This window comes from Chlamydotis macqueenii, chromosome 21, assembly GCF_036417535.1.
Source record: "Chlamydotis macqueenii isolate bChlMac1 chromosome 21, bChlMac1.mat, whole genome shotgun sequence".
NCBI classification, from domain to species: Eukaryota; Metazoa; Chordata; class Aves; order Otidiformes; family Otididae; genus Chlamydotis; species Chlamydotis macqueenii.
In genome coordinates, this window is record NC_141576.1 from 3,771,166 (window position 1) to 3,787,343 (window position 16,178).

At 48.5% G+C, this 16,178-nt stretch overlaps 1 protein-coding gene across 1 annotated transcript; it reads left to right on the forward strand.

Moving 5' to 3' along the window:
- Window positions 1–7,578: 7,578 nt before the first annotated feature.
- LOC147598163 (uncharacterized) lies at window positions 7,579–15,394 on the forward strand. Its single transcript, XM_086764717.1, has 4 exons — window positions 7,579–7,650; window positions 8,937–9,070; window positions 10,593–10,837; window positions 14,518–15,394. Exons 1-3 carry the CDS (start codon window positions 7,632–7,634, stop codon window positions 10,824–10,826), a joined length of 387 nt encoding a protein of 128 aa, XP_086620843.1. The 5' UTR covers window positions 7,579–7,631; the 3' UTR covers window positions 10,827–10,837; window positions 14,518–15,394.
- Window positions 15,395–16,178: the final 784 nt, after the last annotated feature.

Genomic DNA, 16,178 nt, shown 5'->3' on the forward strand with positions numbered 1-16,178 from the left:
TGCAAATAGCTGGTTAGGTTTAAGTCGGCACTGCTGTCGTTAGACGACACAAAATGGCTTCAGCATCTTACAGATAAATCACTCTGCACCGTGTCTTCACGGAGATTAGAGAGGCATTCTGTACAACCACAACTTCTGGCCTCTTAGCCCCTTCTTTCAGGGGCTAAAACCATATCTTAAGCTAACAAAAAGTAATGGAAATTATAACCTTGGCTCAGCAGTTTCTAAATCCTTCAGCGGAGCTTTAAGGGCTCTCTGCCTTGCCTTCAGCTCAAACTTGCGCTCGACGCCTTGTCAGGCTGTAGCCAGCTTCTGAAGAAACAAACCATCCTGTGATGGAGCAGGGGCGTGCTCTTCCATTGCCTGAGGAACGGTGGGGTCAACACAGCAAGCGGAGGCTCGGAAACCCAGCCTGCTTCTGCCTGATAAATACGGAGATCCCGTTGTGCCGGCTGGGGGGGGGTCAGGAAGCCCTCAGCGCTATCAACACAGGCTGCTCCCCTAGCAACAGCTGCCAGGCTACGGCTGGCAATCACGCAAGGGGTTCTGGTGTTAAAAATGCAAAGGGATTTCTGTGGGCGGGTGTGCTTTGAGATAAAGCCATCCAACGGCAGCGTTACGGGCAGGCTGCTGAGCAAATCGGCGTGTGTGTCAGAGCAGAATTGCGTAACGGAAAAATAGGAAAACCAGTTCTCTGAGTGTCTGCTGGCTGGTGCGTTTCTGCTGGCTCTTCTTCCTTAGAGGACCTTCTTCCTCAGGTCCTCTAAAGGTCAGGCTTCTCCCCTGCTTGAGACACCCTTGCACTGCTCCGAGTAGCAAACCAGAAAGTCCCGTTTCATTCTCTCTGCTGCACGATCACCGACAGGACAACAGATTAAAGGCGTTAAAAATCTATACTTTGTCTGTGATGTGGTTTTCCTTCCTGAGGCAGAGTTTGCGCAGCTCAGTACTTCACTGGACTTCGTTAACGCTGAGTACTGGAGCTAGTCCAGCACGGCGTGCGCTGTTAAATTTGCCAAGTCCAAATCAAATCGTGAAAACTGGTACCAGGGCAAAATTAACATTCTAGATCCTCATAAGTCCTTCTGTTTCTTTAGCGAACGGTGGCAGATCTTTCTGCAAAGTCTTGAAGAGCACCTCAGAGGCCAAAGGCAGCTGCTGCAGCGGCTCTCGAGAGGCAGCCGAAACCGCTGTGCAGAGGAGAGGTCTGCATCCACAAATATATACACGCAATAGAGGGGATCTGTAGAGAGGGAGCACACCTTTTCCATAACATCTGCACTCTGGACACCAGATCTCCAGTGCCATCCGTTACTGGCGGGACAGGGTGAGTGCCTCCCCTGGTTTGGCTCAGTCCAGACAGAATCCAATCTGTGAGCTCAGAGACCACCCAAGAGCTGAGCCAAAGCATGCTGAGGAGGAACGATGGTGATGGTTTCTGTGAAAATTGCATGCCAGATGTGATCAAAAGCACACCTGCAAACTCACCTGTAGCCGTTAGAAAGGGCAGTGGTGACACTGTCCAAACACAGCTCACGCTGGTACAAAATGGCACTGATTTATATAAAAGGCATTAATTCAAACATATTTTTAAAAGGGGGAGGGATAAGCTAATAGTAGTGTGAGATAACTGCCAAATACAGAGATTTCTCTTAGAAGACTCCCTGTAATTGATTATTGAATAGTTTTACTGTGTCGCTAAGCTGCAGCAACTGCTGAGCTCAGCCTACAATAACCCAGGGATTGATTGATAAAGGAAAGGAAAATAGAGGAGAGAGACTCCTGCATTTCCCTTTTCATCCCAAACCTTGTAAGGTCCTACGTGTGTTTCCAGGAGTCTGAATGCTGGGATAAGTATGAAAAAGAAACAACTCTCTGGTTTGGGGTGTTAATCCAAAACAAAGTTCTACCCAAATGAAGTGCATCCATTGCCAGTTTTGTGACTAAATGAAACATTTCATTGCTTTGGCAAATCACTCTTTCTATAGGAGCCTCTCCTCCCTCACAGTTTTGTTTTTATTAGACCATTAATTGTCTGAGTGCAGTGAAAAGTGGCTAAAACAATGGGACTTTGATTTTTTCAGGCAGCTGCTGTGTGCTACCAAGCTACCAAAAATAAAGGAATTTGGTGCTTATGGAACCTCATCAAAAATATAAAGAGAGAAAGATCTGTGTATGTAGCCTTCAATTCCTCTCTCTATGTAGATTTTTTCTGTCCTTCAGATGCAGGAGCAAAAAACAAGGGTTTTGGGTTTTTTTTGTGACCTCAGAAGGATATGCAAAAAGAGTAGGTCATCTCCAGGGCTGACATCAGAAGATAAAGCTTGGAAAGCTCTGCATTTACTCCCGGGCTTTCATGCTTCCAACTGCAGACACAACAGTTCAATTACTGACCTACCCAGAAAACTTTGGCCACGTCTGCCAGCAGCACCCGAGATGCTGAAATCTGCTCTGTGAGGAGATTTCCCCTTGCAGGGAGCACATGCAGCTCCTCACAATGAAAAGAGGAAGAATGAAAATCCAGCAGTAAACCTCTGCTTTCTTATGGGGTAGTTCCCCCACCCGTCACAACCAAAAGCGATGAGGAAAGTTGATGGAAGGTGGAACTTGGCTAAGAGTCTGGGCTGGCCTGGCATCCTCCAGTGTGGACGTGCCAAGCCGGTGTGAATACTCTGGCACTCCTCCCTGACGGTCGCAGTGACCTTCAAGAACATTCTCTGTATTTTCCTGTTCCTGCACAATGCCTCTGATTAGCTCCAGTGCTCACGCAGAGCCGGGCAGGATCCTGTCCTTGCCTTACCCTCAGCCTTCCTGGATTACCTCTCCTGGCCAACCCACCCAACCTCATCTCTCTGGTCACAGCAAGGAGTGGGAGGACGGCAGTGTCGCAACCCACGGCGCGGCAAATACTTTCGGCAAACGTTACGCCCTCTAGGAAATATTGCCTAATTGTCGAAGAAGGGGAGAGGCTGGCAGGTACGAAGGTGAAGGAGGCATTTCATTCACCTGAGACGTCGATATGTGCGGCTTCGCTTTTCCTCTGCCTGCAGTGGAACGGGACGTTCCTCAGAGAATTACCGGGGAAAACTGAACTATGTCTTTGCCCTGTGTTTTGAAATCCTAGCACAGACCATTTAAAATGTACTTTGGACGCTTATTTTCCCACCCTTTTCTGTTTGAATCTCTAGGCCTAAGCATCTAATCCGAAGAATGCGGCAGGTTTTCCTTGGGATGGGAGGAGGCAGGAAAAGGGAAGGAGCGTTCATCACCTCTTCCTCTTCTACCCAGCTGCCTGCTTACGTGAAACCTGCATCAATGTGGGCGGCCTCTAAAAACGCAGTTTTGGAGAACTTGGCCGATAGGTTTAAAAGTCGTTAGAGTAAGAAATGACAAAGTGACCGTGTATTCCTTAGTATCTTGGAAAACCAGGCTCAAAAAAATAACACGCAAAAAAAAAATAATGTGTATTGTCAATACAGGTAGAGTTATAAGCCAGCACGCGTTTAATTCAAGGTGGTTCTTCTGTCAAAGAGCTTCTGTGACTTGATTAGCTCTGCAAAAAATGTTTGAGTCGTCTGGTTTGGGGACCAGATGGTAGGACAGCTCACTGTTGCCTTTGGACTCTTGTTCATGTGTGTGAAGTTGGAACATTTTGATGTGAAAGTCCCATTTTCGTATTTCTGAAAGTCTTATGGGATCCACAGGACATCCATGTATGACAAACTGGTCCCTCGACTGCAAAATATATCAAGATTCATAGAATGAGTATATTTCCACTGTAGAAGGTACAATGAGGTTATAATTCTTTTTCAAGATTCTCACGAAATCTAAGCTAAAAAAGCAAGGAGCACTGTATAAAACAAAAACCAGTGAAAATTCAGATATTAACCCACAGAAAGTGCCTTTAAAAAAAATAAATATTCTACATCGTTACTTATGCGGAACCTCAAAGCAAACAACTGTTGAGCCAGGGAAACAGCAGAAAAGAGAGCTCAGGTCACACACCAGCGAAGACAGCAGCTCTGAGAGGCTCTGCGCGTTTCTCCGGTTTTGTAACCACCTAAAGCACTGATTTCACAAAGCACGCTGGGGAAGGAAGCAAGCTGCGTAGATACACAGTGGGACTTCCTTGCTGAAGAAAATCTTAGCTTTACTGCAGGAATATTGTGCTTTTTGATGCTTCTCTCTATAAATAGATGCAATCTGAGGACAGAAAACCACGGGTTCAGTGGTTCAGGAGAGATGCCTTAGCAGCTCCCAGCTGATCCAGCTCATCCCAGCGCTATTCCATCCAAAAGCCGCCGAGCCAAAACCCGCGCTCGGGGCTGGGATCAGCGCAGCCGGGGCTGGGTACCAGCTTCAGCCGTGACGTTTCCCCGCCTGCTGTGGGTGGGAGGCCGGCGCTATCGAGACAATCTTCATTCAAAGATTTTTTAGGAGTGACTCATGTGCTGCTGGTGTGCGCGAGCTCCGGGTGCCCTTTCCAGAGCTAGCTGGAGGGTCAGAACAGCTTGTCTCTCAGAAAACAATGTTCTAATCGTGGCTGGAGGCTGCTTCCCCCCACCGCCTTCCCAAAGTACCGCTGCAGCTGAGATGAGGTCAGCTCCAGTCTGGGGTTTTTTGTTTTTTTTTTTTTCCCCCAAGCTTGGCATTGCTATTTTCCAACAGTAGCAGTGTTTTGGTTTTTTGGGGTTTTTTTTTTTTTATTTTTTTGTTTTTTTTACAGAGAGTGCTTTTACAGGGGTGACAGCACCCTCTGGGAGGTAGAAACCCACCTCGTGCATCCTAGGAAGGATGCATGATTACGTACCAGCATTTCCGTGGGGTCAGAACGCAAGATCTCCCCCTGGTTCTGCAGAAAAGCCGCTGTGAGAGATGGGGAAGCTCAAACACTCGTCTAGACTTTACTTTCCTCACTTGCACGATGGAAAAACCCCAATATTTACCTCTTGTAGACTTCCACAGGAATGGCTAATTATAAATGGCTTTGATATGGTTATTAAACAACGCATACTTGGGCCTCCCAGCAGTGAGCTGTGTGGTCCCCACCCAGAATCACGCTGCAGCCGTGGCGTGTGTGGGTTTCATTGCAGTTCCAGAGGGAAAGGAACAGGCAGCAGCGCAGCACGGATCGGCTTTCCCCGGGAAGCTTCTCGGTCTAACACCGGCTCTCACTGCACAGCAGGCACGCGGGCCGCGGACACGGGGAAATTAATGATTAAGCCCAAAATCTGCCACAAAGCTGAGGGGTTAGAAGACAAACCTTCTAGATTCAAACACAAAATCCAAGTTTTTTGGCTGGCTGCTGGCATGGTTTTGTACTGGGGCCACTCAAAACCCTTTTGTGTAACCTGTCACAGAAACCTTACATACACGAGGAGACTGATCCAGCCCCTTCCCACAAGTGTTTCTTGCAGCAAAATGGGAAAACAGAACAACTGAGATGATGGGCTAAATCCCAATTTACACCTACATACCTGCACCAACAGGAGAATTCTCTGCACCAAACCAGTTTCTCCTAACAGGACCAGTTTTCAGTGTTTCTGAGCACACAGCATCCTGCTGGAAATCAACAGAGAGGAGCTCATCGCTTCATGAGAACAAGAGTTGTGAGAGCAAAGGCGCTGTCAATCACGGAAAAAGGAATTTGGCCTGAAGTCCAGTGAAGTCCGTGGAAAATATCCAAGGGTTTCATCTGGCTTTGCATCAGCATTGTGAGCAAACTGGGAGTATATCCTAGAAAATGCACTCCCTTTCTCTCCCTTTTCTCCTACCTCTGCTGCTTTGCTTTTGCTGCTTTGTTTTTTGTGCTGAACCCTTTCTAATGTTTTGTTCTTCTGCCTTGTCCCGATTTGGAGCTTCAACCTAAGAAGCAGCGAATCGCTGGAGTAACATTTACACGCCGCCAGCCATCCCAGCTTCGGCAAAATCCAAGCCGCCGTCTGAGGTGTGGCAGTGGGAAAGAGAAAGGTGAGAAAGGAGCGAAGCGAACAGCCATTGTACCTGGTCCTTCCCGCTGCTCAGGTTTCCCACTGCTCCCTTCCAAACCCAGTAGCCCAGTTTGTGTGGGAATCAGCTGCCCTACCCAAGTGTCTCCTGCGAGAGCCGCATCACCGAGTGCTTCAGTCTGGGAGTCAGGGCTGAGCACAGGTCCTAAAGTCATCTTCTGTCCAAATTGTGACTTGCAGCAAGCTTCCGCTCCTCCTCCTCGCCATAAGAGTGGGCTTGGTGACCAGTCCTCCCTTACTCCCACCAGCAGTTGACCAAACCGCTCTCCTCTTCCAAAAATAAACCAAAAGGGTTCCACCTGAATGTGTTTCAGCCCTTTACCTCCTGCCACCAGCCGTCCACCTGCCACCATAAAGATCCGACCCGAGGGCAGCCCACCCTTGTACCTCATCCCGCACAGTGAAAAGAGCTTCAGCAGACAGAGTGCTGAAGGCTGCAGGACGCCGAGTTGGAAGACACTGCCTCACGGGCAGCGTGGAAAAGTCACCACTGAGGGGGCAGAGGTGGACCCTAAGGGCTGGGGAGGCTGGGGCAGAGCTGACCTGCCTGCTGTGCCATGCTCTGCTTACTTCTAGTGGAGCTGGACCACTCTGCAGCCAGCACCTTTGCTGTCTTGAGGGAAAAAAAAAAAAAAAAAAAGAATATGTGGGAGAAATTTCTTGAAAAGTGTCATACTCCCTGCCTGCTTTTGCCTGTGTTTTTCTGTGCTGTTTCTAAACGCTCTCTCCTTGTTTGATCTGCTCCCCTTCCCTCCCCTTGCAGGTAAGGAAGTGACCTGTTCCTGACACAGCACCCGGGGCAGATCCTGTGGCCGGCCCCGGTCCCCAGGCTTGACAGAACACTTGCGAGGTTCTGTGTTTGTGCGTGGACCTTGAGGACCCCTTTGCATTTTTTTTTTTTTTTTTTCAGGTGATTTAATCCACGGTTGGTCGTGGCACAGCCGGCTCTTTGCTGCTGCAGGTGACACGTGAAATGCTGAGCTTGTTGAAGAGCACTGAAATCCCGTTCTGTCTGAGCTGTCACCATGCAGAAGATGATGGCTTTGTGAAGAACAAAGCAGAGGACCGTTTGCAATAAGAGAGGAGCGTGCTTTGGTGAGCAGACTGTTTGCTCTGCGGCTGTTAATGATGCAGAACCTCGTTTGGTGGCAGAAGTGACTCTGGGCTGTGTGTCAGACCCGTTACTGTTTGCTTCATGCTCACAAAGGCAGGAACGCTGCAGGCAGGAGGAACAGCTCTTTGCTTTCCTGCCCACAGAACTCTGCTAACACATCTGCTTTCTGCTCTGCAGAAGTCTCTTGTCCCAGCAAACGAACGCAGCACCTCGGTGTCCACAACACGAAGCAATTCCAACCCGTGCCAGCGTCCGTCCACTGCCCCAGCTCGCAGCTTTGCCGTCACCCAGGTCCGGCACTGCCGTGAAACAGGGTTATGAGCTTTTGTAAGCACAACTTACGCCACGTCATGAAGACCAAGAAATAAAGATCAGCCTTTTACCTGTCCCCTGCTTGCTTTGTCAATGATGCGTTGTGCCAGAAGGTAAAGAACACAAGGCAGTAACTGGCAAAGAGCTGGAGGAAGCTGTTCTAGAATAACTAAGAAGCTCCAGCAGACTCATGGAGGATGAAAGTCATTGCTACAGGTACCTGAACTTGTAGGGCAGCAGTAGTGAACTACTGCCACAAGTTTGGCAGGGGCTCATGAGCTACCAATATTTTAAAAAACGCTCAATAACAGGAACCCAAACTACCTGCCGGCACAGGCGCACGTGGAGATTGACACTAAGGCTGTGCTCTCCTGCAAGGCAACCTGTCTATTTTGGCAGCAGAGGGGCAAGAATGTACCCCCTCAGCCAAGTCCGTGCATTTTCTGGGGCACCTGGAAGATCCCAGGATTGCGTGGCTCATCCTTGCACCAGTGAAATATAAATTAATAACTTCATCACCTCACTGCTATGTGTATATATATAAGGTCGTGCCTTTTAAAGTTGGATCCAACACTGAACAAGAACGTTAATGTAAAAAAAAAACCCAAGACAAACAGTGTAAGGTGCAAGGGCCAAGTCCTGATTTTACTCACAGGAGAACAACTCACACGTGACTTCATGGGCTCCGCTTTCCTACCTGGAGAGCCAGCCTCCGGACTTCGTAGGAAATTCGAGATGGACGCGAGCAGGAGCAGTGGTTGTGAATGAAAAAGTGTGTTTAGTTTTGTTTGGTTTTGAAAGATAAATTGCTGCCAAGGTGTTGCTCTTGCCTGTTGTGGCAGCAGAGGGTCACCATTCAACATCCCCCCCACCATTTTGCCTTCGCTTGCTCTGGTCACTTAGTACAGTCCCACCCTCTGTACGGTGGGACTCCGGGGAGGGTGAGGGTGACATTCCGTTTCGTTACGGAATGAAGCCGTTATAAAATAGCGACCTGGGCTGATTCACGAGCAGAGGGACGCAGGCTCTCAAATAAATTGTGGCATTTTCAAAGGTCGTGGGGTGCTGAGCACCCAAATCCCATTGAATTCCAATTTGATTTGGGCACTTTGATGCTTTGGCTCTTTCAGAAATTCCAGCTGTATATCCCTAGTCCTGTCTGCATCCCTGAGAAGCTGGAATAACCACAGGGACCTTGTTGAACTTCCCTAACACTGATGCTGGCAGCACGACCAGCGGAGAGCCAGTCGGTAAGGGTGGGTTACAGCCCCAGAGCCGTCCCTGTCCGAGCTGAGCTCTGCACCTTTGCCTCCCTAGATGAGTTTCAGTGTCCTTTTACTTACTGTGGTATTTTCTGCAGAAGTTTTATGTCATATACTGCGTTGGGAGACTCTCAAAAGCTTTCTAAGTACAAACCGTTGCTTGGCAGGACTTTTCCTGAGCCTAAACAAATTTCTCACTGCTGTACCGCTCAGGCTAGCTACGCACGTGTCCTCTTTCAGAAAAGCCTTTGGTTCCTTTCAGACTCCGCAGCTGCTCAAGTCTGGACCTGTCTCTTGAATGCCTCCAGGACTCTGAAGTGATGCCAGTGAACCGAGAAGTCGGAGGCTCCACCCGCAGCTCCCTCCTTGGGAAGGTAAGAGGGATGCCCAGACGCTGCCAGAAGTGAATTTCCGATCAAAGCTCATATTCCGATAGTCTACGGGCAGGCTATGGCCATCGTTTCAGTAGAGTTTTGATGGCAATCAGATTGTTACGGGGTCTGTGTCGTTCCAGGTCTGTCTCTCTGTACCTTGCGAGCTCTTCAAACCCCGACGGGGCCCCAGCTGCTGCGGTGAGTTACTGGCAGGGTGCTGCAGTTCATAAAAGCAGTTGCTTCACGGTGTCAGATGGGGCCAAATTTTCATGCATGTTGTCAATCACGTTTTGGATAAACCGCAAAGACCATCCCATGGAGCTGTGCTGCTAGTTATTTTTATTTTTTTTTTTCCCCCATGGAGAGCAACCCAGCAAACTGAACCATTTATTTGGCATAGCCACTCATCTGCGAACTGTTTACGCTGCCCCTCTCTAGCCTTGGATGAGGAAAGAAGCTCCAGAACTTGGCTTCTCTTTTGAGCTTCCCACTTAGCATCCACCAGTTCAACTCTTGGTAACGTAAACGGATGCTGCAGGCTGGGCTGGAGCGACCCTCGCTTCACCCCGGTCACTAAATAGCAATAAAAGGTCGTCGTCATTTTGGCAACATCACCCTGGAATAGATGTGGACAGCTCACTTTTAAGAAATTGTCAGACATTTTTTAAGCTCCGTGCAGGTGCAGCCTGTAAATTCTATTTTTTTTTAAAAGCATTCAGTATTCTGGTGGCTTTTTATAGACAGAGCCAGCTTCTGTTTCCATCAGCTACCTGCACCGGATACTGGGCCCTTACTGGAAAGGCGCAGGCTGCCGTGAGTAACCGCACGGCTCGGTGACAGACGAACTTGGCTTTGATTTATCACGTTTATGACAACGCCCTGAAGGGCTGGGTAGGTATCACCGAACATCTGACGGTTACAGCCCTGGCCTCGAATGGCCTCACCGAGCTCGACTCTGCAGTCCTGAAAGGACGATTAACTCGGCGTTTCGAGCTCCCTGCTGCTCGGGCGGTGTTTCTGCGGGGAAGCGTGCCCCGCAGTACAAACCGAAATGGGTGAAACTGCTCACGGACATACAGCTAGAGTCACAGCTGAGCTCTCAAGCTGAATCTATAGCATTTACCAGAAAAAAAAAAGTACATTTTTCCAGGATCAGCAGTGGTTTGACAGTAGCACTGGAGGATGGAAGTAGCTGAATTTAATAACAGTGTATCAGAGAGCCACTGGAGCTATAAACAGGAAAAAGATTGGGATATTCTCAGAAAAAAAAACAGGATTGAGGGACACGGCAGGCTTAGCCCCACATTCCTCTGAAGCCCCCTAAGTATCCCACACGCAGTATGGATGGGCTGGCTCTTTGCAGATGGGGAACGTTCACGCAGGGTTTAGTTCTGACTGAAACCATAAAAAAGCCTCCAAAGCGTTCAAAACCCAGCTTCCTGCGTGCTGGAATTTTGTGAGCTTTGCAAAGCTGCTTTAGTGTTTGTAACCACCAGTAAATTTAAAAACCTCTTCGTTACAGACAGTACCGACGCTTCGGGCCAGCTCCAGGACAGAAACCGGTGTGAGCACGGGGCAAACCTACAGAGACCCAGGAGATGTGAAAGAGGTCGGGTTTGGGCTGGAGCCCGGCAGAGAGGGGGGTGCGGGGGCCCAGCTGAGGGCAGTTGCTTATCCAGTGATTTCTGGTGGGAATCCACCTGGCTGGGCATCCCGCCTCGGATCCCGACCAGCAGCTACCGGGACGCAGTGCTGAGGAGCTCCCAGGTAAGAAACGTGGCTGTCTTTAACCAGTCCCGTCTTGGTTGTGCTTTGCATGGGTTTGTTGTGTGGCTGCAGCAAGGGACCTGGTCGCTGGGGTGCCTGCTGTGGGGCTTCGCTGCCCCCCCCGGGCGCGGGGCTGGTTCCTGGCTCGCTCCCGCTGTGCCCAGCCTCTTCCTCCACCGCAGCGTAACGGTTCCTGCTCCTGCCCAGAGGAAAGGTGTGTGCTGGGGAGCAGCATGCTTTTTTTTTTTTTTTTTTCCCCGGTCTGCTTTATTTTCCTGCTCTGTTCTCGAGCACGGGCTCGCGAATGCTGGCGTCGATGTGAATAAGGAGGCAGCAAAGTGCATGACTGGGGACCACAAGGCTGGGAAGCTGGGGGGGTAAACCCCTTACCATTTATTTAGCTGCCAGGTTAGAGCAGTACTGGAAAAAAAAACAAACCCACAACAAAACAGCCACTGTCCCTCCGTGCCCCCTATCCAGCCAGAGGGCAGGAACAGGGGATAAAGCAGGGACTGGGGGGCTTCTCCGTCCTGCCAGCGTCCCGCCTAAAGCTGAATTGCAGCCATGGGAGCAATCCAATTAACAAAAGGAGTCAAATGCAGGCTGTGTCTAATTCCCTTTGGTCACCATAAAACCGCAGTCAGCGCAGGCTCTTCCTCGCCTTCTGCTTGCTATTTTGTAAAGCGTATTTATAGGCAGTTCCTTTGTGCCCAAACTGTTCTAAAACAGGCCCGATTTTAGGCCCTGTTCGAAGGGAGCTAAAGGCCAAAGAGAAGCCAGCAAGCTGAAAGAGTCGCAAGTTATTAGCTCATCCTGGTTTGTTTTCAAGTTTCCCTTTATTCGGTGGCACCCAAGGCTTTTTCCTCTCACGGTGCCTGCGTTTATGGAAAGGCCAGGCGCACAAACAGCCGTCGAACAGCAGACAGTGAATCGTGAGTTAGGCTGGCACACCGAATCCAAACGGGTTGGTTTAAAGCCGTGGCTGGTATGCAAATAAAATTAGCAAGCCAGATGAGGTGGTTTCTCCTCGGTGTTTGCGTAGCCTCTCCCTGGTTTAACAGAGTCAATTAACTGATCTGCGTTTGGGCACCAAAATTAAAATGGGATCTATCAAATATCAGATTCTCTTGGTTCTTCCTGCCAACCCCGGCTGGAACGCTGGTTAAAAGTGACCCGGTGGGGTTAGGACCATAACTGCCCCAGGATTCCGCCTGCTCCCGCGGCCCTTGGGCTCTGCCGAAGGCTCCGTCTGGGGCAGCGTCACGGGCACGAACCCTCGGACCTCAACTTGGGAGCAGGATTGGTCCCTTGTACTTTCAGAGCAAGCCCGTGATATCTGGGGGAAAAAAAATAAATTGCTGTTGCTGTTAAAAAGGTCGTGGCTTGATAGACGTGTATATTATTAATTAAGCAGCTGCTTTAATACCTAAATCCACTTCTGTAGATTAAAACGATCAAACTGTTTGTGGTTCCTGGATTCTAAATGTCCTGAACTCTTCTCTTGACCCTGTTCCAACGGTGACAGTTGTGCCAGGAGGTGCTTGTTCAGTTCATTGCTTGGGCGCTGCCTCCACCTTTCCTTCTCTAAAAATAAACTGTGGAGGAAGAGGAAAAGAGCTGCTCCCAGGCAGAGGTTTCTGAAGCGGGTGAGGCGTTCTGTTTTCCTTCCCCACCACCTAAGTATCTAAATATTCTACGCTGCGTTCAGGGCTGGTCGCTGAGGCTGTAAGGAGCATCCGTGCCCCACCGAGCACAGGCCTGGCTCCTGGTTGTGCTTTCATCGCATTAAAGGTGAAATGAAGCGGTTTTAACACGCTGGAGTTTTTATTGCTTCACGATAATAAAGTGTGTAGAAGGGTCCAAGCTGTTTTTCTCCCGGGATGTTTTAATTCATATAAAATACTAGGGAAACAAAATGCTTTGGCTTTGCTCAGCTCCCTGTTGGAACTCTCTGGTTTATTTTTGCTTGGTTTTAAAAATTGTTCATTGTAGGAGAGGAAAGGAGGTGCTGAACGTTTTTTTTAATCCCATGCGTTGCTATGCCGGTACGTTAAACTTTAATGCTAGTAAGTTAAAGCCAAATAAGAAGGCTGAATATTTGGAGTCTACAACAAAGTCTCTTGGTTATTTTCTTCCGCAACTGTCTGGGCAAGTTATTTTCTGCGTGTGCCTGAATTTTCCCAATTTTAACACCTAAGTAACACCCAGCAACCTGGCTGCGGCACTGCCGCCAGCTGTGAGTTGCAAAGGGTGTGGGGGAGAAGGGGACGGTGCTGTCAGAGGGCTGTGGTTGATAAAAGGTTATCCCCGCTCTGATGCCGTGGTTGACCACGCCAAGGCGTACGGGGCTGCTGCCTGATGGCGTCGAATGCACTTGTGGATTTTACCTACCAGTATGTGATGTGTAATGTAACGGAGTCCTCAAAATTTATTTTCTATTCCCCAGCACAAGCTGTAGGCTGGTAAAGGGATATTTAACTGTAGGAGCACCTGCGACCACCTTAGAATGTTGAACATGTTGCAATAAGGGCTTTAGGGTATGGGAGGAACAAATAAGGCTGAAAACAAATTCCTTTTCTCAACTTTAAAGTCAGTATTTTTCGCTGCTTTTCAAAATTTTCGGTACCAAAACATTTTAAGTCTAAGATTAATAAAAGGGAAGCAGACTATAAAGAAAGTTTGTCCCATTTCTCTTAGCCGCAGTATAAAATTTGCTTACGAAGTTTTGTTACCAAAAAAAAAAAAAAAAAAATCTACTAGCTCCCAAGACTGAAGGCAGGGATTAAGGAGTTGTGCCTGCACCTAGAAACCAGAGGCAGACCTCAGTACCCTGGTAGGGGTTCCTGTAGCCTTTAGAGCATTGCTGAGGCTGGTAGCAGCGGTAATCCATCCCCTACCAAGGGCATTCCCTTGTCAACCAAAGAAAGAGAAAGAGTTTGAAATAAGCAACAGATGAGGCTTATTTCCTTTGTGCTGCTTCATTCCGAGGCGGGGTTTGTTTTAGGATCTCTCTCCCTTTGTGAGGGGATCTGCCTTGCTAGGGCAAGGATCATAAGAGCAGGGCTTGCTCCAGACTACAGCTCAGGAGGACAAGGAACATTAAATATCTATCTGTATGTTGAGGAGATCTAAGGGAGGGTTTAATACTTGTATTGAGAGAGACACATGAGCTCCTGGGTTGTGTAAGGACCGTTTTTTCTGGATACGGGGCTTTTTTTTTTTTTTTAGATGGGAGCATATTGAGAAATTCTTCCCCCAACCCCAACCCGTGGATATTTCAAAGTGTAGCTCGCTGAAATGTTACCGAGTGGGTTTGTCTCCTGTGGCTGGCTAGATCAGGGCCAGGATAAGGCAGTGGTCCATCAGCACCGTCCCAAAGCCCAGTTCAGCTTCACCCCCTTTGAACAGTTGGTTTTAAATTGTGTCAGCCCCACACAGCCCATCTGAAGCACCGGGGCACGCCGGTTACTTGGTTTGAACACACAGGTCTGTACTGCTTCAAAAGAAATTCAACTCAGAGCTGGGTTGAGATTAAATTCTTTTATTAAATATACAACTAAAATGCCTACAATTAATAACGTAAGCTCCAAGGCAGTGAAACAGCACGTTAAATGGCATGTATGACATAAAAATGTATTTATACAATAGAGCTGGTGAAACTGTTCTTCCTGCTTCCTCAGAGAAAACAATTTTCCTGGATGTGTTCATCCACACGTGTGGATTCCAGCGATAAAAACAGTGACAGCAGAATATTCATCAAAATAATTACAGAAAGCTACAGCATGAAGGACAGCAGTCATAGCCTCACTCTCTTCTTCTCTGAGGATGTTTTACGCGTACCTACCCTTCAAACTTCCCTGCATAGGACACCTCACAGGATTTATTTTTTTTTATTCTTACCAATTTACCCAAGAACACATTTTAATAAAAGGCATGTAGTTCTTTTCAGTGCTGCTGAAAGGTCAAATTTGTTTCATTTCAAGAAACAAATTAACTCCAAAAAAAAAAAAACAACAACAAACCCTTGATCATTCTGAGCGTCTCATGAAGACAGAACCAGAAGCTTCCGATAAGAAGTAGCATCTGTGAAATCCAAAGGGTAAGTGTGGGACAAAGAGAGCACAGAGAGGACAGGAACAGAAGGGATCCAGCAGCTGAGGTTCAGGGATAGCACTGCTAGGACTGAGATCCTGAGGAGACACTGATACACCAGAAGAAGTAGCAAGGCTCCGTACGATAATTGTACTGCGGAAAGGAACACCGCTTCTACCCTGCAAAATGAGACTTGCCAGCGTGAATCATTTTAACCAGGGCACAGATACCATCTCCACCATCTGCACAGTTTTGGGCAAGGTGATTTCCTGGCTGGGAAATTCCTGACAATTTAGCGAGGCTTCGTTGATGTAGAGAGCTAAGCTATCTCCGTTCTCATCCCTCGGGGCCCGGGCTGCTCGGCAGCTGAGGTCAGGAACACATCCTGCCGCGCTGCTCCCTCCCGCCGCTCCGACATTGCTCAACCCAGGCGCTGCATTAAGAAATCCAGCCATCGCCATCGGCTATCGCGGCTTCTCCGGATGGGAGGATAAAGGCTGGTAGGCACCTGCGGGGAATGGGAGCATTCTCAGGGAGGCCACCTTTCCTACTGTGTAATTTGACTAATTAACGATCTCACACGGGAGACTGGCTGAAGGGAGGGCTTTGCAAACCCTTTTATAAGATACCTTTAAAAGTCACTGTAAAAATAAAGCAGTCCGTATTAGAAGTTGCAATGTCCTAACAGGGTGCGCTGAGCTATTGAGGAATTTTGCTCATTTAACAAATAATTCCCAAACAGAAGCAGCTACTGAAGCTGGCAGCAACCTCAGGTTGCTGAACAGCCCAAGTTCACCCAGAGAAATTCTCTTCATCTTAAACGGCAGCAAAAAAGCCTCAGTGTTTTCTGTACTGAGTACAGCACTAACTCTTTATGATTAATTTAGATTAGATATTAGGAAAAAAATTTTACACTGAGGGTGGTGGAGCACTGGCCCAGGTTGCCCAGAGAGGTGGTGGATGCCCCATCCCTGGAAACATTCCAGGCCAGGTTGGCCGGGGCTCTGAGCAACCTGATCTGGTTGGAGATGTCCCTGCTCCCTGCAGGGGGGTTGGACTGGGTGGGCTTTGAAGGTCCCTTCCAACCCAAACCATTCCATGATTCTATGAAGATTTTTAAAATTCAGAAACTGTCAGCTCCCTGTGTCATGGCGCTGGGAATTTTCAGCTGTGCTTACGCTGCATCACTGGGAACAACGATGGTCTCTGCTCAGCTGATTTCACTTTACCACGCCTTTCTCAAAGCTAC

What these genes read in the sequence shown, in the direction of transcription:
- LOC147598163 (XM_086764717.1), top strand. An exon ending in GCAGCTCCCTCCTTGGGAAG is followed by an intron (nt 9,071 to 10,592) that starts GTAAGAGGGATG and finishes TCTTCGTTACAG; the next exon opens with ACAGTACCGACGCTTCGGGC.